The sequence below is a fragment of the Syzygium oleosum genome, unplaced genomic scaffold (assembly GCF_021117445.2).
Source record: "Syzygium oleosum isolate NSW1041296 unplaced genomic scaffold, Sole_v2.1 Sole_v2.05, whole genome shotgun sequence".
NCBI classification, from domain to species: domain Eukaryota; kingdom Viridiplantae; phylum Streptophyta; class Magnoliopsida; order Myrtales; family Myrtaceae; genus Syzygium; species Syzygium oleosum.
Window position 1 is genome coordinate 2,762,216 of NW_026607489.1, and position 23,831 is coordinate 2,786,046.

Below are 23,831 nucleotides of genomic sequence, written 5' to 3' on the forward strand. Positions count from 1 at the left end.
AATGACCAGAAAGTAGAAAAGGAAAAGCAAGATGTTCGCGCTCTTTTCTTTGCTTCTTTTGGAAATGACGTCTTCAATCTTGATGCTGTATATTATGGACAAGCACTGGAGATTGGTGCAGGTGGGTCGGACATGGAACCAGTGAGGATGCGTGAAGCAATCCACGAATTGGCTGCATCCGTGAAATGTATGCCATCCCAGCTAATTCGATCCTGAGGGTCGCCACAAGCATCTCCATGAATGGTGGTTCCATTTACTTGTGCTGGCAGTCCACACATCACGAATGTTGGCACGAAGGTACCACAGCAGTAGTTCAGTGGATCAACAAAACCTGCCACCAGATTTCATCAACGGTCAGAACATAATTTAAACACCTCAGTACTATTAGCCTACGAACCATTAGGCAAAAATGACCTCCTGTTTTTGCGGATTGCCTAGTTTTTCTCCACATTTACCTCATGGATCTGCTCATTAGATGTAGCCTGAGAGAATTAGTACCCACTGATATGCAGAAGATTACCTTGATTTTTAGCATCACTTATCAGCAATAGCTTGGCTGAATATACGTCGATGTATGTGAACGCAGCTATGGAGAGATTGTTTCTTAGCTGGTCCACCCTTTCTTTAAGCTGCTGATTGAATTCTTGAACTACATTGTTTTGATAAGCGTAGCAGCCATTCTGGTCAAGGGTGCCATTTCTAAATTTAAATGGCAGAGCCATGAAAGGCAAACATCCAATTGGACCGGTGTTATGTATCCAGAAAGCTCTTGCTCCTTCGCCATAGAGTTGCTGAAAATAAACAACGGAAATACCTTTAGGAAGCAGTATAAGAATTAGCAAGGTTTGTGCACTTATGTTAGGCTCTTAATGGATCTCTGATATTCTATGACTGCCCATAACTTACTTGTATTGCTGCATCGAATCCGTTGAGGATGCCAGGAATTGCAGCGACTATTTGATCTACTGTCATGTTCTGAAAGCCAAATGTAAGATCGTTCTGTCCTATATCAAATGTGTAGAGGGCCTTTGAGAAATCATCAGGATGCGGAAGGGACATGCTGCTGCAGTTCGATAGTCCCTGAATTTAATGCCATTTTTTGATATATCGTCAGTCTTTACAAAATTATTCAGCTTTGTGCGCAAAGAAACTAAAGCAAATGCGATTATGGGGACTCTAAATTGGATTAAGTGGCATTTGCGGATTACTGGCTTGATATGCCATAATTCTGGCTAATGAACTGCAGAAAGTTGAAGAAGGATATAATGGCTCACAAGAATCGGGGGAAGAACAGCATTGGTGCCAAAACTTGTGTACGGAGTCCACTTTGGTGCCAAAAGTTTCATTTGGATCACTTAAGTGCCAAAAGTTTACGCCGGCAATCACTTAAGTGTTAAATCGGAGAAAAAACGATCACTTAAGTGCCAACGGCGAGAAATTCCTACCAAATTTAATACGTGGCTTTTATATTTAAATTTTAATGACACATGGCTTTTCCATGTGTATAATCCAATTTTTTAAATATTTTTTTCTGATTTTTTTCTTTCTTTTCTTTTTTCTTTTTTATTTTCTTTCTTTTCTTTTTTCATTTCGGTCTTCTTCTTCTTCTACCATGGCCGGTGGCCGGAGGCCAGCCACCGACCATGGCTTGCCTCGCCGGGCGTCGCCTTCGTCCGGGCGAGGCCCGGCGAGGCAGCCGTGGCCTCGGCGAGGGCCGGCCTCGCCGGATCTGGCGTCGGCCCTCGCCGAGCCCTCGCCGGGGCTCGCCCTGCCCAGGCGAGGGTCGAGGTCGCCTGGGCAGGGCGAGCCCCGGCGAGGGCTCGCCTCGCCAGATCCGGCGAGGCCGGCCCTCGCCGAGGCCACGGCTGCCTCGCCGGGCCTCGCCCGGACGAAGGCGACGCCCGGCGAGGCGGCCGTGGCCCTCGGTGAGGGTCGACCTCGCCGGATCCGGCGAGGCGAGCCCCGGCGAGGGCTCGCCTCGCCAGATCCGGCGAGGCCGGGCCTCGCCCGGAGGAAGGCGACGCCCGGCGAGGCCGGCCATGGCCGGTGGCCGGACGCCGGCCATTGGAAATAAGAAGAAAGAAAAGAAAATAAATGAAAAAGGAAAGAAAAGGAAAAAAAAAAGAAAAGAAAGGAAAAAAGAAAGAAAAGGAAAAAAAATGCCACATCAGCCTCCGGCGAGCCACATCAGCCTCCGGCGAGCACATCAGCTTGAGAAATTAATAAAAAAATGCCACGTCGGATTTCCGGCGAAGTGGCACTTAAGTGATCGTTTTTCACAACTTTTAGCACTTAAGTGATCCGATTGAAACTTTTGGCACCAAAGTGGCCTCCGTACACAAGTTTTGGCACCAATGCTGTTCTTCCCCCCACAAGAATCACTCAAGTTCTTATAGAGTTCCGTTGTGCGTGATTTGAACTGTTTGAATTGGGAGACTTGAATCCCCAGATCAAAAGGGCTGAAAGGACCAGGTAGAATGGAAGAGCCTCCGGTGGCGAAGTTAGCACCGCGTCTGAAGTTTGTTCCTATGGAGTCCAAGTATGCACTCACGTATGGCAGTCCTAGTTTTTCAGCTGCAGAAAGTCAGAGAAAACCGATTATGCCTCAAATATTTTACAATTGTCAATCTCTTATAACCATTATCAAGGCATCTCTTAGTCAAGATAGTGAACTTCTAGTAATCAAAACTGTTCGTCCTGACCGGTGAAATTAACCACTAAGTTTCCCTCAGTGCATGGTCATAGGATCCATATTCTGCTCTAAAGAAACGATGACTGAAATCATTCTAATAGTCTGCTAAAAGTCTCACTTATGAAATCGAGGATGACATGCCCATTGGAAAATCTCTTGGGAGGACTGCCCAGGTTTGTTTTGCCGTAGGGAGGTGGAATTTGTGTAAGTGCAGCGGAGCGGCCTGTGTTGTCCGAGTTTGAATCCCCGAAGTTGTAGATAGCAGGAAAGTTGCAGCTAGATGAACTGCCAGCCACCAAGCTTCTTTGGGTCATTGCCAATCCTGAAACCAGCAGTCCCAAAATGCTGGAAATTTTTACTAATGCCATCGTTCTTTCTAACTCAAAAGTTAGTGATAGCACGCTGTTCTTGTGTAGATGGGTCTTATGGCTTTTCCAAGACCTAGATTTGTACTCTGCTAAACGCAGATGGCAACGGGCGAACAAAGGGCAGCTAGGAGTTCACATAAAATAAGATGATTGGGTTCATGGAATCGTCTCTAGTTTCATGCCGCTTGGCATTGGATAGAACAGGTTAGAATATTCCATCCCACAACTTGAGGACTCCTGAAAATTACAAAACTGAAAGGTAATGAATAGGATTTTAGTGATAGGAAAAAGCATGAAATCTTCTAATTGCAAGCTTGGACTTGGAATAAACATCTTTCGTGATGCTTCGTCTCATGCTTGCTTAGTTATAATCGACGATGCAAAGTTGTGGTCTTAATGAGAAGAGGGACAATTGGATGGGAGAGAGAAACTTCTGTGTTCTTTACCTTGAAATTGCGTAAGCTTTTTCTAATCTAGCACTTTAATACAAATTACATCTGGTGAAACTCCTAAACGTTGACCTAAGTATGCAAAAAAGAAGAAAAACAAGGAACAACGAATTTAGCGAAGAATAGGTATCAAATGATATCGATGGCAGATCATTTGCCTCGGCACATTGATCTGTTTGATAATGATAACTTAAGCAGGGGCTTATTCACTCATTTCCAGGATTGGGAAAGGTGCTCTCTCTTAACCTACATGCTTCTTTATCTTTTCAGATTAGACGGAATGTATATCATGGCTGTTTGCACCATAATGTAACCACGTGGTCAAAATAAGTAAACACGAGGCTGGAAAACAAATGGTTATTGACGCTAGATATGTAAGCCATTGTTTTTTTTTTTTTTAACCGAGGTGTCCGGGCCAGGTTGCGCGCACTTCGACTATTCCTCGGGGGAGACTAGCACAACAACCCACCGCCATGGCCCCCCACTTAAATCACAAGTGCTCAGCTGGGGAATCGAACCTGGGATCAGTGCGCCTAACCACACAATCCCAAGTACGCCCTAACCAACTGAGCTACCCATGGGTGGGTGATATGTAAGCCATTGTTGACAACCAAAAGAATTGTTAATTTTAATATACATCGGTGATCATGGATCAGCTAAAATACGATGGTGTATGGTTGACGATTGTCATAGTGGAATCCGTCAATAAAGATACCGATGAAAAAAGAACAATAAGTTAGCAGTGGAGACACCAAACAAAGGCCGGATGTCTGGCAGGAGCCAATAAACGATTGTAATATTCTAATTTGAAATCACCCACCGAAAGAGCAATGGAGTCCATTAGATCATGGCGAAAAGGTAAATTTCGAGTCAATTAAACACCCCTTTATACAATAAAGTAAAGATGGCCCAAATGATAAACCTAAACTTTTTGGAGATCAATTACACATCTATTAAATCATTATAGCATGTGTTGTGGCACACCCTAATCTAGTCAATCTTTTTATCGATCCATCAAATTTTTTTTGCTCGCCTTGAGTAATCCATCGGTGGAGCCTAGTTGGATATATGAGGATGGAATGATTTGCACGCATTCGTCACAGTTAATCAAGTCAAAAGGCTTGATTGCCCTTGTCATAAAGAAAAAAACAAGGCCAATTTATTTCACAGAAAATCAACATTTTGAACAACATTTTACTGAAAATCATCGTCTGCATTCGCTCATAAATAAAAATGAATGAACGAAACGTAATTTCGTCACTAGCAAAAATGTTCAAGTACAGATCACTGTTGATAATGAAAATACTTTCGCTAATTATTCTTTCAAACGATAGAAACAATCATCTTTAAAAATATAATGTATGGATCGTTTATTTTATGTTAAATAAAACCAACCATTTCCAAAGTTCTTCTTCCTCTACGTAATTGGTGCCACTGCCAACTCATGAATCTTTTCGGGCAGTTTATATACGAATTATTTTTTTTAAAAGACAAAAATTGCCGGCTGGGCCCACTCCACATATTGGTGAAAACTTTAATACCTCGTCCGAGATAAAAGCACATCTCCATTAGGGGTGATTATGGTTCCATAATAGAACTGGAACCTGAGTTCTAGTCAGACCTGGTTTGCTTCCCGATTCCACATTTTTAGGAACCTTTGGTTCCTAGATCGAGAACCGGACCGAGAACCGAATTGGGAACCTACAAAACCCTAAATCTATGTGTACCTGAGATAGTTACATGGGATGTTACTAAATTTTACTGAGACTAAAGTGGTGGTTTGTGTGCTTGACTGATATACCAAGACTTATGGATGAATCTCCGAGTTGCATCTATGCCGATCAATTGGTTTAATTCTGGTAACATGAATGTGTGTTTTTAATGGTTGGACAGGATCTGATTGTGTTCAAGGGTTCTGCAACTGGAGGATATTGTGAATTCTTGTTCCATCAAATTTCTATGCCATGTTGGCCAAAGTTAGCTTAAAAGAACCTTTTTAGCTTTATATCTCTTCCTTGTTGCGACCGGCATTCCTCTTCCCCCTTTGATTTTCAAAGAAGTCACAATTTCTTTTTGCGTTTCATTATTTGTTGGCCTGGAAGTAGCTGATTCAATGTGCCCAAGTAAATTAATTGTGGCTCTGATCACTATCACTATAGTTACATATTTGATTTTATGTCTTGGAGATGCCTCAGCATCATCTCTAATCCTCTGTTGTTTCTATGGCCTTTCATAATATTTTTATTGTTTATTTTATTTGACGTGTTCATCTTTTAAGAATAGTCGCTAGCGACAAATGGGAAACTTTCATTTTTGTTGTTGCGTTCACTTTCATTTTGCTTAATTAAAAATGAAACAAAAAAAAAAAGGAAGTTGGCCGATTCCCAGGCAGACGTTGAACCAATATTGGAATTTGTGACAGGGTAAGTTCCAAATTCCATGATATGTAAAATAAATTTCAAGTTCCAAAAAATGAGAAATTTATTTCGACGGGTAGGTTTTACGTTCCAATTGAAACCTGGACGGAACTAGGAACCGCTCACCCTAGTATTTAAAGCTCAAAGTAAAGGTGTAGAAAGGAAACTCGATATTTGTTGGGCAAAAAATAAACATGACTATGTTATAAGCCCTAGGACATGATCCCCATGGGCCATCTATCGAGATACCTGCCATTGTGAATGTGGACCTTATAACCCGAGTATAATAGGTAAATTTTTCGACTATATCAGGAAAATAATCTAATATTACACATTGACCTATGCTAATAATTTAAGTACTTGTTGAACTTAATGAAAATACCTTGTAATTTGTAGGCACATACATCTCCTCCCTTTGCTGATTTGGACCCACCGATCAACATATCGATCGCGGCCGGGGCACAAAAGGTAAAGTTCACTTTGTATTAGAAAAGCTATGTGCGATATTATAGGATAAGTATTATTGGGTATACAAAAAGATTTTGCCAAATTAGGTTGCAAAATGATGTGACAGATTGTCAATGTAATTTTGAACGAGTGGCTAGTATCCTAGGCACAATAAGAGTCCACTACTTCTTTTGTAATAAATCTTGTGCATCAATCTTACGAAACTTGATTGAGAAAAAGCATTTTTCCTATGCCTCCTATTTTTATCCATTGTGATAGTCGAGCTACTTTGGCAAGAGCTTATAGTAGCACTCATAATGGCAAGTCTAGACATATCAATCTAAAACAAGAGTATGTGAGACAATTAATTGAGAATGGTATCATAACAATTGTCTATGTGAGGTCAAGCAAGAATCTGACTAATCCCTTTACAAAGGCTCTACTGAGCGTTGTGGTAAAGATGACCTCAAAATAAATTGGGCGGAAACCCTTTGGCTAAAATCACGAGTAACGGTAACCCAACATAATACTAGTATATTACTAGCTATATAGGGTTTAACGGGTAAGAATAAGCGACTAAAGTTATTGTTTGATATTGACATTAGCTCAAACATGAGAAATCAAAATCGTCTGTTACGTTTTATATGCTGAGTTATATTCTTAATGAGGTATAATACAAATTAGTAATGTGTTTATTAATAACAGAAACACGTGGTAGATACTTCACCTATATAAGCTTAGAAATGGTGCCACTTCTTACAAAAGTTAGAGTTACCTTTTTGAGAGCGCATTAAACAAGAACAAGCACCATAAAAGTGCTAAGTAAATTATAGAACTTGTCGTTGAAACAAGAGGTTAGTATATGTGTGGTATATACGATTCTATTATTAAAGTAACAAGTTTAATGCTACAGCTACTTGTAACTTTTATAAATTTTTGAGATACTTGCACTAAATAAAGGTCGAACTCAAAAGAGACCTTCATGTTTGTATATTTATCTTATGTTAATTTTGGTTGTATATTTTTAAAATTATATTTTGTAATTTTTGTTTTACAAACAATGTGGGGGATTGTTGGTACTTTGTTTGTAAAACAAACCAAGAGATACCTTGTCGTTGTCTCACATCGAAAAGATGTGAGTAGCGATTATTTTGCAATTATTTTTTTAGTTATTTTTAATTTTTAATTTATAGTTAAAAAATTGAATAGTTTTGTCCTTTTAAAATAGTATATTTGTTTACAAAAGGGTTTCGCTATTTATTATCAACGTTTTGGTTCAATAACTACCTCTCTCAATTTTTTGTCTCTTTCTCAAAAAAATACAGCCTTTATACTCCGATTTTTTCCCTTTTAAGAGTTCATGGAGAAATATTAGAATTACTATATGGTATTTTCATTCGAGACTTTGTTGTATCCTGGATTTTGCCAGTAACAATTAGCAACATAAGAGCAAATAATTCTTTAAACCAGTGTATTCACGCCTCAAAATATGATTCCATTCTTCCTAATTGATTTTTTCCCAACGGAAGCAGTCACTCACATTGCTTGAGAAGGCTTTGAAGATACATGCTCATTCCCCTCACCAGCATAATCTGGTTGCAGGAGTCGAGGCACATATGGGTGTTATGTCTCATATGATGGGACAATATTTTGATTCTTAAGCTTCGTTCGTTTTACGAAAAATGTAACATTTCTAGAAAATGTTTTTGAAAAAGTCATTTTTCAGAAAAATGATAATATTTTCCAGTGATCGGCTGAAACCTGAAAATGAACTAGAAAATATTTTCCGCCATTTAGTATGGATGATTTTCCTTCGTACACTCATTTTAATTATACTATATATTTTTTTCTTTTTTTTCTTTTTTAAATCGAATTATTTTTTTCTCTTTTTCTCTTTCTTTTTTTTCTTTTCCTTCTTTTTCTTTGCCTTCTGCATTGGTTGGCCACGGCAACGGCCGACGACCAGCCACAGACGAGGGATGAGCTCGCTGGAATTTGGCAAGCTCGCCTTTGGCCATGGCTGGCGGCCGGCCGAAGAAGAAGGAAAAGAAAATAAAGAAAAAAATTAAAAATCATTTTTAAAAAAAGAAAAGAAAAAAATTAAAAATTAAAAATTAAAAATTAAAAGAAAAGGAAAAGGTGTTTGATGAAAGAAAATACTTAGGTCTAGAGGTAAAAGAAAGAGGATGGAAAGGCGGATAACATTCTCCCCACTTTTGAAGGTGTTTAATCCATTGGAGGAAAATGTTTTCCTTGACTAATTTATTTTTTGTGAACCGAACACAAAAAAAACCGGAAAACATTTTTTTGAAAGTTGTTTTCGTGAAACAAATGAAACCTTAACCCTCCTTACGGTCTGATGTTCTGAAATTCCGGACCAACGTAGAGAAAAAGTCTCCCTTGTTTGGAATTGCTCTAAACCAAATGGGTCTATCTTGTGTGCAATGTTATGCAATATACGAGGCTGTAGAACTCTTTGAGGAAGCATCAAGTACTTTGAAAAAGGAATATGGACCATATCACCCTGACACGTTAGGTGTCGCATTTTGGCTTGCACGTATGATGCAATGAGCAGGTATGTATGACTGTTTGCTTTTAGCTTTGTTCGTGATTCTTGCCGTCTAATTTGTATTTCTGCGATCTAGTCTCCATAACATCTATCCTTTCTGAGCCAAACCTCATGGTTTTATCATCATCTCCTAGTCCCTTGAAAATGAAAGCTCAAGTTAGAATGTTCTTTAATTCACTCATTGGCTTTTCATTCGCACTGCTGCTAGTTTTTTTATGTATGTGTTTTGTCGGAAATGTCCTCACGACGAAATATAATTCACCGAAAGTCGTTCTTCGGTTCTTAATGAAAGGAGACTGAGTTCTAGATCTAATTCCGAACAGGAGCAATCCAGGCGTGAATAAGGAACTTGATTTTTACAGAAAATCTAGACAAATCCATCCAATTGCTGGTGGCGTCCAAAGTTTACAAAGACCTGAGCAATTACAGCTAAGGAAACTGAAAGTGCGAAACTGGAGAGTAAAGACTATAACTATGGAAACTGAAAGTGCGAAACTTGGAAGTAAAGATAAAAGACAACATTTGTTTTGTTCATGTGTGCCGGGGGGGTCTTCTGTTGATAATCAAACGCTATTTATAGCACATACTTGGTAACCGTTCTTGGTGTTGTATCCAGTCTCTACCGTTGATTTCATCTTTACCGTTCATGTAATGACACCTGTTTATCAACTGTTATCGATCTTATCTTCTGTATGAAGTGATAACCGCTTTTGAGCCCATTTAGTCTCTGAAACGACAACCGTCATCGAGCCCATTGGTTCTCTAAGGCGACAACCGTCATCGAACTTTTCTCCGTTTAACACCTGTCTTTCAGAATGGTAACTGTCATCGAGCTTTCTCTCCGTCTGACATCTGTCTCTTGGGACGATAACCGTCATCGAGCATTTTCTCCGTTTGACACCTATCTCTCGGGATGATAACCGTTATCGAGCCTTTTCTACGTTTGACACTTGTGTCTCGGGATGATAACCGTCATCGAACCTTTCCTCCGTTTGACACCTGTCTCTCGGGATGATAACCGTCATCGAGCCTTTCCTCCGTTTGACACCTGTCTCTCGGGATGATAACCGTCATCGAACCTTTCCTCCGTTTGACACCTGTCTCTCGGGATGATAACCGTCATCGAGCCTTTCCTCCGTTTGACACCTGTCTCTCGGGATGATAATCGTCATCGAGCCTTTTCTCCGTTTGACACCTGTCTCTTAAGACGATAACCATCATCAAACTTTCCTCCGTCTGACACCTGTCCACCGGAAACAAGGACCTTCGTCGAGCTTTTCTGACTTGACATCCATTATCCTTTTCATCGATTTCATCGATGAAAAGCACCTTTAGCACTTGGATATCTGTCTTTTCTGGAGCAAAGGCTTTCATCGAATCTTTCATAACTTTTCTCCATCTGACACCTGTTCAACAGAAATAAGGACCTTCATCAAGCTTTTCTGATTTGACATCCATCACCCTTTTCATCGATTTCATCGATGAGAAGCACTTTTAGCACTTGGACATCTGTCTTTTCTGGGGCAAAGGCCTTCATCGAATCTTTCATAGCTTGATATTCATTCTTCTCCTTGTCGATACTTCGATGAAAATACCTTCAGCATTTTTGATCTCCCTCTCTCTGAATTTCAAATTTCCCGCTTATGACTGTCCGTACCTACCAGCTGTCATTTTAGTACAGGTGATGTCATCTCTTGTCGTTTTATTCATATATCCTCACGACGAAATCTCTAATTAATTTCAGGTGTCAACATATGCCCCCTTTTAAAAGAATTAATTCTTTTGTTTAATTCTTTTAAAACAAATTTTTGACCAGAATAATCTTACCCTTAATGCCTTGTAACTTGTATTTGCTCATCCTTCCTGAAACGCTTCGCTTTTTTCTGACACGTCATCTCGATCATTTATGACCTAGCAGATCTTCATGATAGCGAATCACTTGAACCGTCGTATCCTGGCGAAAAAATTGCAACTTTTGACCTTCCATCTTCTTCTTCGATTCTAGGTTTTCCTCTCAGTCTTTCACTCCTTCGTTTCCATTCAGATTTTTCACTCAATCTGCACTCATGGCCCGCAAATACTCTCCCAAATCATACATTGAGAAATTTGATCAACTACGTCATGATCAAGAATCCTCGAACTGTGACTTTCGACTATTACACTTGGTCGATGAGTCCTCCAACCAACTCATTCTGGGTCCTTGCTTTCACGATCATCAACAGATTCCCGCTTCTCTTCGTCCCTGTTTTCCAAAGAGGACATGAGAACTGCTTCCTATTCAGAAGTCGTCGGCTGCAGATATCTGATTTCCAGAAAACTCACGATTTCGGGGGTTTCCTTCTCTTGAGATGGGTTTTCACCGCTGGTATGTAAAACTAAAGGGAGATATAACTACTCACCTTGCCTGGATAAGAGCTGGTATTGATACCGCTTTAGAAGTCAGCATGCTATCGTATGATTTAGATCTAGGGCTTCTGGGTACTGCCATCAGTTTCTGGTCCCCTTCGACCAATTGTTTCTTTTTCCCCTGGGGCCCTATGTCTGTTACTCTTTTGGACATATATGCCATTACTAATTTTCCTCCGATTGGGACCCCCATAAGTGACATGGCTTCGATACCAGTACCATTTATTCCTGATGAACATTTTGCTTATGGTAGATTTTTGGAAACATATTCTCTTAGTGCTGAGCCAATAACTCCTGATGAGCGTACCTGTTTCCTCCTCTTTTGGCTGTCTAAATATGTTTTCCTTGCCCCCACACTAAAAATTTCCAAAGATTTCTTACCACTTGCAGCCAATCTTGCTGCCGGTAAAACACTTGCGTTAGCACCATTAATGCTAGCCACTTTATATCGAGGAATAACTCATGCCTCTTCATCGATGACATCCAAAGATGAAGGTACCTTATTTGGGCCACTCTGGATTCTTCAATGCTGGATGGTGCATTATTTTCCTTTTCTTTCCACTAACACTCCTCGCACCTTTCGACATCATTCCTGTCCAGAGTTCCAGCCACCAACACCTCTTCCCTTTGGATGTCGTTTACTCAGTTATTTCTCATTAAGTATCTCGGAGAATCTTTCTCCTTTTGCTTTTTACCTTCATAAACTCCTGACAGTTCACTCAAATAAGATTGAATTTTTTGCTTATGATGCAAATGAATTCAATTACTTATTTGATTCGATAGCTCGCTTCAATTCAACTGACTTTTGGCTACGCATCCTTACTCCTGTGGACCTTCCATTAAGGCTATCCCAGAAAGGCAAATTTTACCATGGCTTTGAGATTTATTCTCCTCAATACTGTGCTAGGCAGTTTGGTTTAGTTCAAGCCATTCCCATGCCAATTCCTTATTCTCTTGAATTCCCAAGCATGGTGAAACAAAAATATCCTTTCAAGAATGATGCCCCCTTCGCATGCTGTGCCGAAATCACTCGGCTTATGTATGCCAAATTTGCCTCTGATGTTGATGACTTTGAACCTAAGCCTGGATGCACTCCTGCATGGACTTCTTGGTGGCTTTCTTTCTGTCTTGAAAGCCCTTATGAGAAGGCTACTCAAGCCATGTTGTCTCGAATAGCAGCAGGTGCATTTAAGCCAAGAAGCAAAGGTAAGAAGGGTGAAAAAGGCATTTCCATAGGACGGGATGCTCCAAATTCTGAATTAGAACCATTGTGGATAACTCAAGGGGCACAAATCAAAACTCCTAAGGCCAAGTCGACAATTCCTTCTAAGAAAGTGGTTCCCCCAAGAAGTGCTCCTATTAGGACTAGATTGTATTGCGCCACCGCAATGGAGCAACCCCGAGTTGATGATAACACACCTCTTATCAAGAGGAAATCTGATTCGATTTAAGGTATTCTTTTATTGCAGTCTTTTCTGTTTCATATGATTCTCATATCATCTTTTAACCCTAATATTTATTCTTCTAGGATCCCCATCATCTAGTCAATTTATTGAGAACGCAGACGAAGAACCGATTGCTGCATTGATCAAAAGAAAGCGTCTCAACCCCTCATCTACATCAGCTTCCTCTTCCATGGCCACTGTCAATCCTGTAGAGGCTTCGGATTCTCAGGTCGATCTCACCCATTCTGGAGACAATTCAAATGGTATATCTTTGTTGTGCCCTTCTTTACTTGTTCTTTCTATTCAATGCAAAGTAATTAATCTTTTGGCAATTCATTACTGACAATCTATATATATAGTAGGATTCTCTGTTGACTCGGCTCTTGAAGTCGCTACTATTGATCCGCCCATATTACTTCTTACAGCACCAGAACAAGGTATTTGTGTAATTATGTCACAATTCTTATCGTGTCTCAACGACTGATTTTTTCGTGTCTCAACGACTGATTTCTCTCTATTTTCAGGATCTCTGAATGATTCAGTACCACCAATTCAGGTAACTTCAGAACTTGAAACAATTGCCAGTACCGCACCCATCGATATCCATATCACCTCTGGTTCCCCTGTCCATTCTACTAAAGCCAACCCTTCTAGTTCAACTTCTACCCTGGCCACTACTCTTGTCCTAGTACAGAGCGCTGCTGCTCCTTTGACACAGCCTTCTTCGAGCCATTCAATTCCTTCTGCCGAAGAAATAAATTCACCGGAATCTCTCTTGAAGACTAAGCGCATGCTAGATGAAGCTTCTCACATACTGGGTTTTACTTCGGATGCACTTTCCTCAAGGCAGATGGACATTGAAAAGGTCATAGATAAACTATTACGACTTCTAGACCTTTCTAATGGGGGTTTTCCTATGCTTCTGTGCAATCATATAGCTTTTGATCGACTGAAATTTCTGCTCGATGAGCTGTGTGGTGCTGCACCTAGTGAAATACTGCCTTCTGAGTCTTATCGACGTAATTATGACCTAATTATGTCTTTAACTCTTTCTGATCAACCTCTTGCCGAGAATAATCACGCCATAAACGAGCTTAGCCATACTGTAAAGGAAAAGCAGACTAACCTCCATACCCTGGTTGAAGAAATATCTGGACTTGATGAGGAGGAACTTCATCTTGAAAAGCAGAAAGCAGAAATTGAGCAGAAACTGGCCTTTCTTCGAGATACGCAGAAGCTTAAACACACACAGAGGCTCTAACTGGAGATGGACTTCGACAAAGATATTACCACTCTCAAAGACCTCAAGCAGACTGAGCATCGACGTCGACTGGCACTTGAAGCTGAAAATCGACGTACCAAAAACAAGTGTATAACCGAGAATGGTCAATTTGACCGTAGTATGTTGTCCCTCCAAAGTGATGTAAAGAAATTGTTGTTCCCTAAGAGAACTTCTAATCAATAAAGTGACCTCCATTTCTTTTTGAATTTATCTTAATATTCCTTTTCAATAACTTATTTTCAGCAGGAACATTTTCATTCAAATTTCTCCACGTTCCTCATCGTGGGTGAAGTTGGTTACCACGTTGGGTCTATTTATACCTTTCGACCTTCATTTTTGCTTTATCCGCCTCAAACATGGCATCCAACTTTCCCTTCTTTTCTCATGCCTCACCTTCTATGTTCTTGAATCGTCTTGATGATCTTCAAGTGTACGAAACAAAAGGTCGTATCTCTTTGTCCTTTATGGATCATAACGCTAACAACGATCACCTCATACTGGGTCCTTATCTCAAATCCATTCCAGCCCCTCCTATGTTTACTGAATGTTTTCCTCGCCATTATCAAGAAATTCTTCCCATCAACAATAGCCGCATTCATGCTCATGCTTGGCTGACCTCCAATTATAGGTTCAATTCTTATCCCGGTTTTGACAGGAGGTTTTTTCAATGGTATAAACGCTTGCGTGGTGTGATGAAGTCCAAATGGCAATCAGCTCGAATTGACACAGCTCTGATGTTTTGCTGCATGTCTATCAATCCAATGGAGTATGGTCTTATTGGCAGTCTCTGTACCTTTTGGTCACCTTCTTCGCATTATTTTTTCCTTCCTTGTAGTCCAGTAACCATCACTCTTTTGGATATTTGGGCCTTAACGAGCCTTTCACCTTTTGTCGAATTCCGAGGTCAAGAGATCCTTGAATATTTGCCTTTTCAAAACTCGACGTCTCTTCATCTTTCTTATGATGAATTTATGGACCAATTTGCTAAGTCTGAGGGGGAAATTCATTTTGACGAACATGTTGCATTCCTTCTATGTTGGCTTTCACGATACATTTTTTGTACACCAACTTTATCAGTTTCTTCAGAGTTTCTTGACATTGCTCACATGCTTTCCCATGGTCTTGTTGTTGGTCTCGGTCGAATTGTTCTCGCTGTTCTTTATCGATCTCTTACAGATGCTCAGACCTCTTTCTCTAATGCGTATCCTGATCCTTTCTTTGGTCCTTTATGGATGATGCACGAATGGTGCCGTATGTATTTTCCTGATCTCTTCTTCGATGTAGGAATACCTCCTGTTTACTGGTCTGAGGCTGATCTTCCTCCTATCAAAAAGGAATTTGGTCTTTGGAGACTTTGTCGTCCTCTTTATTACCCCCTTAATAGGAACTTCCCTCTTCGAGGGTTTCCTTCAATATTTGTTTTCATCGAGAAACTTTATCTTCTATAGAATTTGCATCGATGTTCTTGAGGCTAGCCCTTCTTATGATCAGTCTGATGCCTGTATCTTCTGGAAAAGCATTCTCACCCCTTGCGATCTAATTGTGGACTTCTCGATCAAAGGCCAATTTTTTCCAGGGTTCGAGGTATACAATTCGCACTACTGTTCTCGTCAATTCGGTCTTACCCAAGGTATTCCAGCTCCTATTGTTTACTCCATGGAATATCCTTTCTCTCGTACTAGTAGTCATTGTTTCATCAATGAAGGAAGTATTTCTTGCTGCAATGAAATTACTCGTACCATTCTTGGAAGATTTGACTACATACATTTTGCCGGAGATCCGCATAGTACCGATGCCTTCGATGAATGGTGGGTGGAATATCGATCATATGTTTTTTCTTCGCACGTCGATATAGTGATGTCCAAACTCACTCACTGTCTTCCTGGACTAAACCACCCATTTGAGAGGCCTTGTGACTTATCATCTAACTACGATGATCTTTCCTCAGAATCAGAATATTCATTCGATAAAGGTATCACCTTTAGTTTTCCAACCTACATAAAGTTCATCTCTTATTTACTTTAAACTTCATCTTCTATTGTTTCATGTCTTGCAGACATGAGTGTTACGTCTTATAAACGGGAAGTTGAGACTTACATTGGCACACCTGTCGAAGTCCATTCTCCAACTTATATCCCAGTTCCTGATGACACTCCATGTTCATCGAAGCGACCTTTTGGTAAACCGTCCCTGTCTTGGGGAAATGATGAATTCCGACCCAAATGGATTCGACTTCTCCATTTACTGTCACCTGGTTTATCTCATATCTCTAATAATATTTCCATGGAGACAGAAATTAAATCCCTTCTGACCGAGTTATCCAATTTACCTTATCCTTTGGATTGTCTAGCTATGGAGTACGCTGTCGAAGAGTTGGCTCAATCTTTTAACTCAGCTTTAGCATCTTATAAGTTTCGATAGGATCGTATCGATCCTTCGACCAAATGGAAAAATTATATCTGAACAGGCAAGAGGATCTGGAGCAAGCACGTGCTGTCCTTGCACGTTATCAAGCAGTTGATGATATTCCACTACAGCGCCTAGCTGATCAACTTAAATAGGTTGAACAATTGGAGGTTGAATGCAGGACTATGGAAGACGAACTTCAAGAGATCACCCCTGAAAAAGATCAATTCTTCAAAGCCAATTGTGATCTAGAAATTCGCTTACACAACTTCTGTCTAGGAATTGAACAGCATTTCATGTAACCATAGGTCCAGTTTGCCTTGTAAATACTTAATGTATATATTAGGATTCCTGTTTTATTCGCGTCCAAGTGTATTCTTAACCCTTGAATATATGCACTTTCCTTTTCACTAAACATGCTTGATCGATGAGCTTTACTTCTTTTCCGGTATTCACGGCATTGTACCAATTTCAAACGTCAAATATGCTCAAATTTATAGCTGGTCATAATGATCCATCTTCCTGGCAGATGAAGCATATAATTGCAACCCTTCATATTCCTGTACTTGGCAGATATGGATCCTAAATATCCATTAATTCTGATAAGCTGCTCCCACCCTTTCTTCGTAAAAGCTGCGGATGGGTTCGCTGCACACGTTTTCTCATACTCCCACTATGCCGTTTTATTCTCTTCGATAGCAGTAATATCCTGACATGTCTTTATTTCCGTCTGTTTGAAGAACCTATCAGTTACATCTATTTCCACTTTGCTTGATTTCCGCACGACCCTTTGGTGTTACTGGGTCTTGATTCATTATTCCCACCTTTTCTTGCAAAAAACTGCCGGCGGACACGATCCCCTATATGACCCTATCTCGTCGTTCCATTTCTATCAGCATTAATAACTCCTCGCGACGTGTTCTTGCTCTCCAATTAGTTCAAGGCACCTATCGGTTACATTCATTACTCACGTCGCTCAAGTCCTTTAGACTTCTTATCGTGCCTATCTGCTTTGGGTCTCTATTTAAACCATCTTTGTAGTCTTACTATCCAATCATCCCATATTCTAGACTAGCTTTACCATGGCCAAATCTTCCTCTTCCTCATCTTCACATGCTTCACTTTTCACCGAGGAGTTTATCTCCTTGTGGAACGACATCTTATGTCGCTTGTCCTTCACCTATGCCTATCTGTCTATCGAATCCCGGGCTGTGGATGAAATCTTTACTTTCCTCAAAGAAGCTGAGCCTAAGTTCCTTCCATCTGACCATCCTTTCAGATTTGACTTTAATGAATTTTGCAACATTTTTCACTATGGTCTTCAAGCCTTTTCTGACAACAAAATGACAATCGAACAGCATGCAATCACTGAGGGTGATTATTTCAACAAGGTTAACCTTGTCACTCAAGCTGAAAAAGTATACTTTGACCGGCTCAAAGTTCTGGAACCTACTCGTGCAGGACTAAGTAGTTTGACCAGAACAAGAGAAGCGAAAGCCGATCTACTGGACATCACCACCCGTCGTCTCCGAGGCAAGCTGACATCCGAAGAGAGAGCAGCGGAAGAGACAGAGAAGAAGGGGCTGATTGAACTGCTAGCCCAGATAGACGAGGACATCAACTCCTGCAGGTCGTGTCACGCCCCGCTCTCCTCGGCGCGCCACATCCCTCGCCAAGGTCGATTCGTGTGCGACGTCCCAGGACGCGTCGCCGACCCAACACCCAACACAGAGATTTAAAGCACATGCGGAAGTAATTAAAATCACCCGTACAAAGATAAATACACAACCAAGGATAGCCACAGAAACCAACAACAACGATTGCACTAATACTGGAAATCATATACAATATTCATATACAACTCGATCATCAAAAATCAAAAGCGGGTCAAGGCCACTACTGACAAAAAGGGGGGTAAGTGGCTCGGGGGTCAGTCTACTACTAATGGTGGGGCGCTGGTCAAAAAGGTACTAGCCCTACCCCATCTAAGACGGGCACTAAGCCCTACGGTGCCCGGGCCCGGGTCGGAATCGAAGACTCCGAGGATGAAGAGCTGTCAGGCATCTCCTCCTCGGACCCTGATGAGTCCAACTCTGACTCGACCTCAGCAGCCTCCTCCTCTGAGACCATATCCTCCGGCTCAGCCTCCAGGACAGGATCTTCCTCGATCGGCTCCGGCTCTCCGTCATCCACGTCCATGTCCACCGGCTCGAACTCACCCATCTCGTACTCTACTGGAACTCCGTCGAAACTCATACCTTCCTCAGATGAGGAACCAGGGTCCGTCACCTCACCATCGGGGCATCGGGGATATCTCGTGCCCATCCCGGTGAACGAGACATCAAAAGTCCGAAGAGGACCATACTCTCCGAAGCCGTCCCTGAAGCACCATGCCAAGTACTCGTGGGTCTGGTAATGCGTTGCCCCCACCTCCACCCAAACAATAGAATGATACCTAACATACGATTCCCCGTTTCCTACGGGGTGTATCGTCCTCGTCCGCTCTACTAGGAGCGGAATCCCAAAACGAACCGGAATCTCGGACATCTTAACGCTGGGGGTCTGAAAAATTGGGTTTCAACAACAGTGAGAATAAATCTCAGCGAGTAATTCCCTAAACCTAAATTAGGCTAAAGTGCACCTCCTGACGAGTACTAAATCAACACACCAAGCAAATCATAATTGACTTAGGCCCTCGGGCCCAAATCCAACACTCACCTTGCCCTGCAGGTTAGGCACTTACAGTTCAAGAATAAAACATAGGACCCAATCACAGCACATGCACACCTCACTTGGTCACAACGCATGTCATGCTTATGCTCGTGCTCATACGCGTGCTCACGCCTCATCAATGCATTGTCGCACGCTTGCACTCTAGCACACTTGCCATTTATCAATTTCTCCTCCGACCCGCGTTAAACGCATCAGGTCCGACCCGCGTAAAACGCATCAGGTCTATCACATACAACACTTCCTGGCCCGCGTAAAACGCATCAAGCCCAGTGTCTCTAGCCCGCGTAAAACGCATCAGGCGCAACACCGATCTCCTTATATGGACCAAAACTCGCGTAAAACGCCTCAGGTTGGTCATCTTCCGGTAAACCGGGCATCGTCCCGCGTAACACGCCTCAGGACGGGTTCACTACCCCGCGTAAAACGCATCAGGGTTTATTGTGATCACACATTCACAAGCACCAATTTTCATCTGAACCCCGCGTTAAACGCATCAGGGCATTTTAGGTGATCACACACTCATGTCATTTGTGCACACTCATATATGCACATGCCATGCCAATGCTCGAGATGCACACCCATGGCTATGAAGTTCACACTTGGGCACTCACGAATTTCACAATGAGCATTCAATTGCACAACGCCACTTATTCAATTTACAACACAATATGCTCAATTCAATGAATCACAAGCCCAATCAATCAATTAATTCAAATCAGCCATGGTACATCATCGGCACACGAAAAGCACGCAATATGCTCATTCCACATTTCAATATGCCCAACCAACATACTACACAACCATGAATACAAATCAAGTACTCTGGCACGGCACGAAATTCACACATATAAGTCACGCGATTAGCTCAACATAAATCCGTGCAATTGAGGCTCGCCAAGCTACTCCACTCTTAGCCACATTAAACATGTCACAACATTGCCGAATCGCTCCTAATCGAGGACAATTTAATCACTAACTCGGTCTGTCCGATAATTCCGCCAATTACACTACTAAACCTCAAATCAATCGCGCCTCGCACCAATACGACCCGACCATGGACAGCCACTAGTCCACTAATTCTAGGCCATTAATTATCCTCGAAATATTCCATCAACTCTCCAGAACGCCACTCAAATCAGCCACCACAAAGCTAAATAAGACGCGCACTATAATCCACATTTAAACCCGAACTTACTCCAAACTTGGGCCGATTCAATCCAATACGTCCAGCCATCGAACAGCCCAATCTAAGCCTCTAAACCTCAATTAAAATTATCACACTAAGCCGTGAAACAGCCAGAAGATCAGCCACCATACGGTCCACAAATTTCATCCGCCAAGTCCACAATTTCGCCCAAATCAAGGCATCTATGCTTCGCCACATCACAGCACTCTATAGTCCACCAAACCTCGATTAAATCATCACTCTCGGTTGCCAAATGCGCCACAAAATCAGCCCCTAACGGCAGCCACCATTTAGCCCCTAATTACCGTAATTAACCCCTAAAACCCGTCTAGAAATGCAAATTTTCCTAATTAGGGTTTAGGGTCAAACTCACCGGATGACCTAAGCTTGAAACGGGCCGAACACGCGACGAAAAGGGGCTGGGCAGCGGCAGTCCCTCGCCGGAACAGTAACGGCGGCGGCGGCTCCGGCGAACGGCGCGAGCGGCGGCGACGGTCTAAGCTAATCCACGACCTAGAGAGGGAGAGAGAGGCACGGTCAGAGAGAGAGAGAGAAATGGAATGGCTGGTCGGCTGGGCGAGGCGACGGATCCGCGTCGGAACAGTAACGGCGGCGGCGGAGCTCCTCCGGCGAAGGGCCTTCCACGGCCAAAACAAAGAGGAAGAGAGGGGGAAGGGGGCTCACGGGTTGGAAGGGAGAGGGGGCTGACCGGTTGAGGTGAGAGGAACGGCGGCTCACGGCGGCGGCACCAGAGAAGGCGACGGCGCTCCGGCGAAGATGCACGGCGCTGAAAAAGGGAGGGGCCGAACCGGTGGTGACGGGGCAGCAAGGCGACGGCCGGGACGACGGCGGCGACGTCCCTGTGTCGGGCGGCTGGCCGGGACCTCCGGCCGGACGACCGACGACGGCTGGGACTCGCCGGACGCGGCGGCGAGCCGAGCTCCGCGCTGGCCGTGGGGAGGAGAGGAAGGCTGGCTGGACGGAGCCGCGAGCGACGCTGCGGCACGGCGAAGACGCGAGGAGACGACGCGCGCGGCGAACCGGTGGAGCGGCGTCGAGCGGTGGGCTGCGGAGGCGGGGGAGGAGCTGCGTTGGACGGGAGTCGGGGAGAGGAGAGTGACCAGGTGACGCGGCGGCCGACGGGACTGCAGGCGGCTGATCGGGCGGCGCGGCGCGGCGGCCGAGCTGGCGACGGCGACGGGGCGACCAGCGGTGGTTGCAGTCGGCGAGCAGGACGGGAATGGAACCAGTCGGGCCGAAGACGAAGAAGGAAGAAGGAGAAAAAGGAAGAAGAAAGAAGGAAAAGAAAAGAAGAAAGGAAGAGAGAGAGAGAAGGTGGGAGTTGGTCTGCATGGCAAGGGGAGACGTGCGCGGCCAGACGGGAAGGAGAGAGAGAAGGAAAGAGAGAGAGAGAGAGAAAGAAGGACAGACGAAATGATGGGAGAAGCGGACGTGCGCGGAGAGGACAGGCGCGGCAGAAGAGAGAGAGAGAGAAAAGAAAAGTCAACGCGTACTCGAGCGCGATCCAACGGACACGGTTCAAACTCAAAATCGATCTAATGGTCACGATTCAAATTCGGAAAATGATCTAACGGTCCCCAAAAATCCTAATTAATATTATAGGACAAAAGGCCAAAATAAAATAACTCAAAACACACTACGAGGGAGGTCTACCAGTCTAAATCCGCACCCGGTCCAAAATTTCACTTTTCCACTATTCTTGGCAATCTCGAGGCTGGCCACAATAATATTGACACCGTCCAATTTATTTAGTCCCGAAACTCCCGAAAATCGACTGCCAAGTTCGGGGTCTAAATAACGGCAAAATTCGATCGAGTGCGATTCTAGCAAAATCTCTATTTTAAAAACAAGAACCCGAGAGTGATCAGTTCCCGGGCGAGATTCTATTATAAGCGCACTGACGAATTACACGTTTTATAAATCCCAAAAATGGGCCAAAGTTCGGGATGTTACAGGTCATTGGTGGATTACTTGGATGAACAAGCTAACGCATGCTTCGCCAGGCTCACAGAACTAGAAACAGAGTGTAACCAGGCCTATTCGGCCAGGAACACCAGCTCTTCTGCCTGCTTCCATGCTGAAGAAGAAAATCGTCATCTGGAGAGTCGTCTGTGCAGCTTTGTAAACAAGTTTAGGCGTCATATCGGTGTAAACTGATCATGTAATGATGCCTAAACTATTTCTGTAAATCCGACCTCCAAGTTTGGCTAGCTCGACCCCTTCGACCATTCTGTTTGCCGGCCTGTTTCATGGACTCTTTGGACTATTATTATGTTGAATGATTATCAGTTTCTTGATGTTCCTTCATGTCCCACATGGTAGGATAATATTTCTTTAAATATTTTCCATTGATTGATCTAGGCATTTCTCCAAGCCCATCAATATCCATCAAATGATATGCATTTCCACTTAAAACTTGTGTAACTAAATATGGACCTTCCCAATTTGGTGACCACTTTCCAAACTTTTCATTATTCAAACCCACTGGCAAAACAGTTTTCCAAACTAAATCACCAACATCGAAACGTTTTTCCTTCACATGTTTGTTATATGCTTTAGCAACTCTATTCTTCTGGGCAATTAATTTCTCCAAAGCTATAACCCTACTTTCTCCCAATTCATCGATGTTTTCATACATCAATTCGTCATATTCTTCCTTGGACATGCCCCCTTGTAATTTTACCCTTAATGATTGTACTGTAATTTCTACAGGTAGCACAGCTTCCTGGCCATAAGTTAACATGTATGGACTAACTCCCGTACTTGATCTCCTCGATGTTCTATAGGCCCATAATACTGTCGACAAGAGTGAATCCCATTCTCTAGGGTTTTCTTCCAAATGCCTTTTAATAAGGTTGATAATAACCTTATTTGATGCCTCCGCTTGCCCATTCGCCTGAGCGTAGTAAGGAGTTGAATGAAGCATCTTGATCCCCCTGGATCTAGTAAACCCCAGAACTTCTTGACCAGTAAATACAGTACCCTGATCTGCCGTTATTGTTTCTGGTATTCCATATCGATGAATAATTCTTTCCTCTATAAATTCCTTTACTACTTTCTGAGTTATGTTCTTATACGAGGCAGCTTCGACCCACTTGGTAAAATAATCCGTAGCAACCAATATGAAACTGTGTTTTTTAGATGATGGAGGATATATTTTTCCAATTATGTCCATTGCCCATCCTCGAAATGGCCACGGTTTGATAATGGGTTGCATAATTGCTGCAGGGACATGTTGTAGTGGTCCATGTTTTTGGCATGTCTCACACCCTTTAGCATAATCAATACAATCTTGAGTCATTGTTGGCCAAAAGAAACCATGGCGCCTTAATAACCATTTCATTTTTATACCTGCTTGATGCGCACCACATATTCCTTCATGTACCTCTGCCATTGCTATAAATGACTCT

The 23,831-nt window shown here is 42.6% G+C and overlaps 2 protein-coding genes across 2 annotated transcripts; both read right to left on the reverse strand.

Annotated features, from left to right (window-relative positions):
- LOC115680851 (GDSL esterase/lipase At3g27950-like) lies at positions 1 to 3,060 on the reverse strand. Its single transcript, XM_056311335.1, has 5 exons — positions 2,811 to 3,060; positions 2,391 to 2,574; positions 907 to 1,084; positions 521 to 791; positions 1 to 331 (listed from the first exon to the last, which is right to left on the reverse strand). Exons 1-5 carry the CDS (start codon positions 3,058 to 3,060, stop codon positions 93 to 95), a joined length of 1,122 nt encoding a protein of 373 aa, XP_056167310.1. The 3' UTR covers positions 1 to 92.
- Positions 3,061 to 22,690: 19,630 nt separating this feature from the next.
- On the reverse strand, positions 22,691 to 23,596 carry LOC130138162 (uncharacterized). Its single transcript, XM_056311336.1, has one exon. The coding sequence runs from the start codon at positions 23,594 to 23,596 to the stop codon at positions 22,691 to 22,693; it is 906 nt and encodes a 301-aa protein (XP_056167311.1).
- Positions 23,597 to 23,831: the final 235 nt, after the last annotated feature.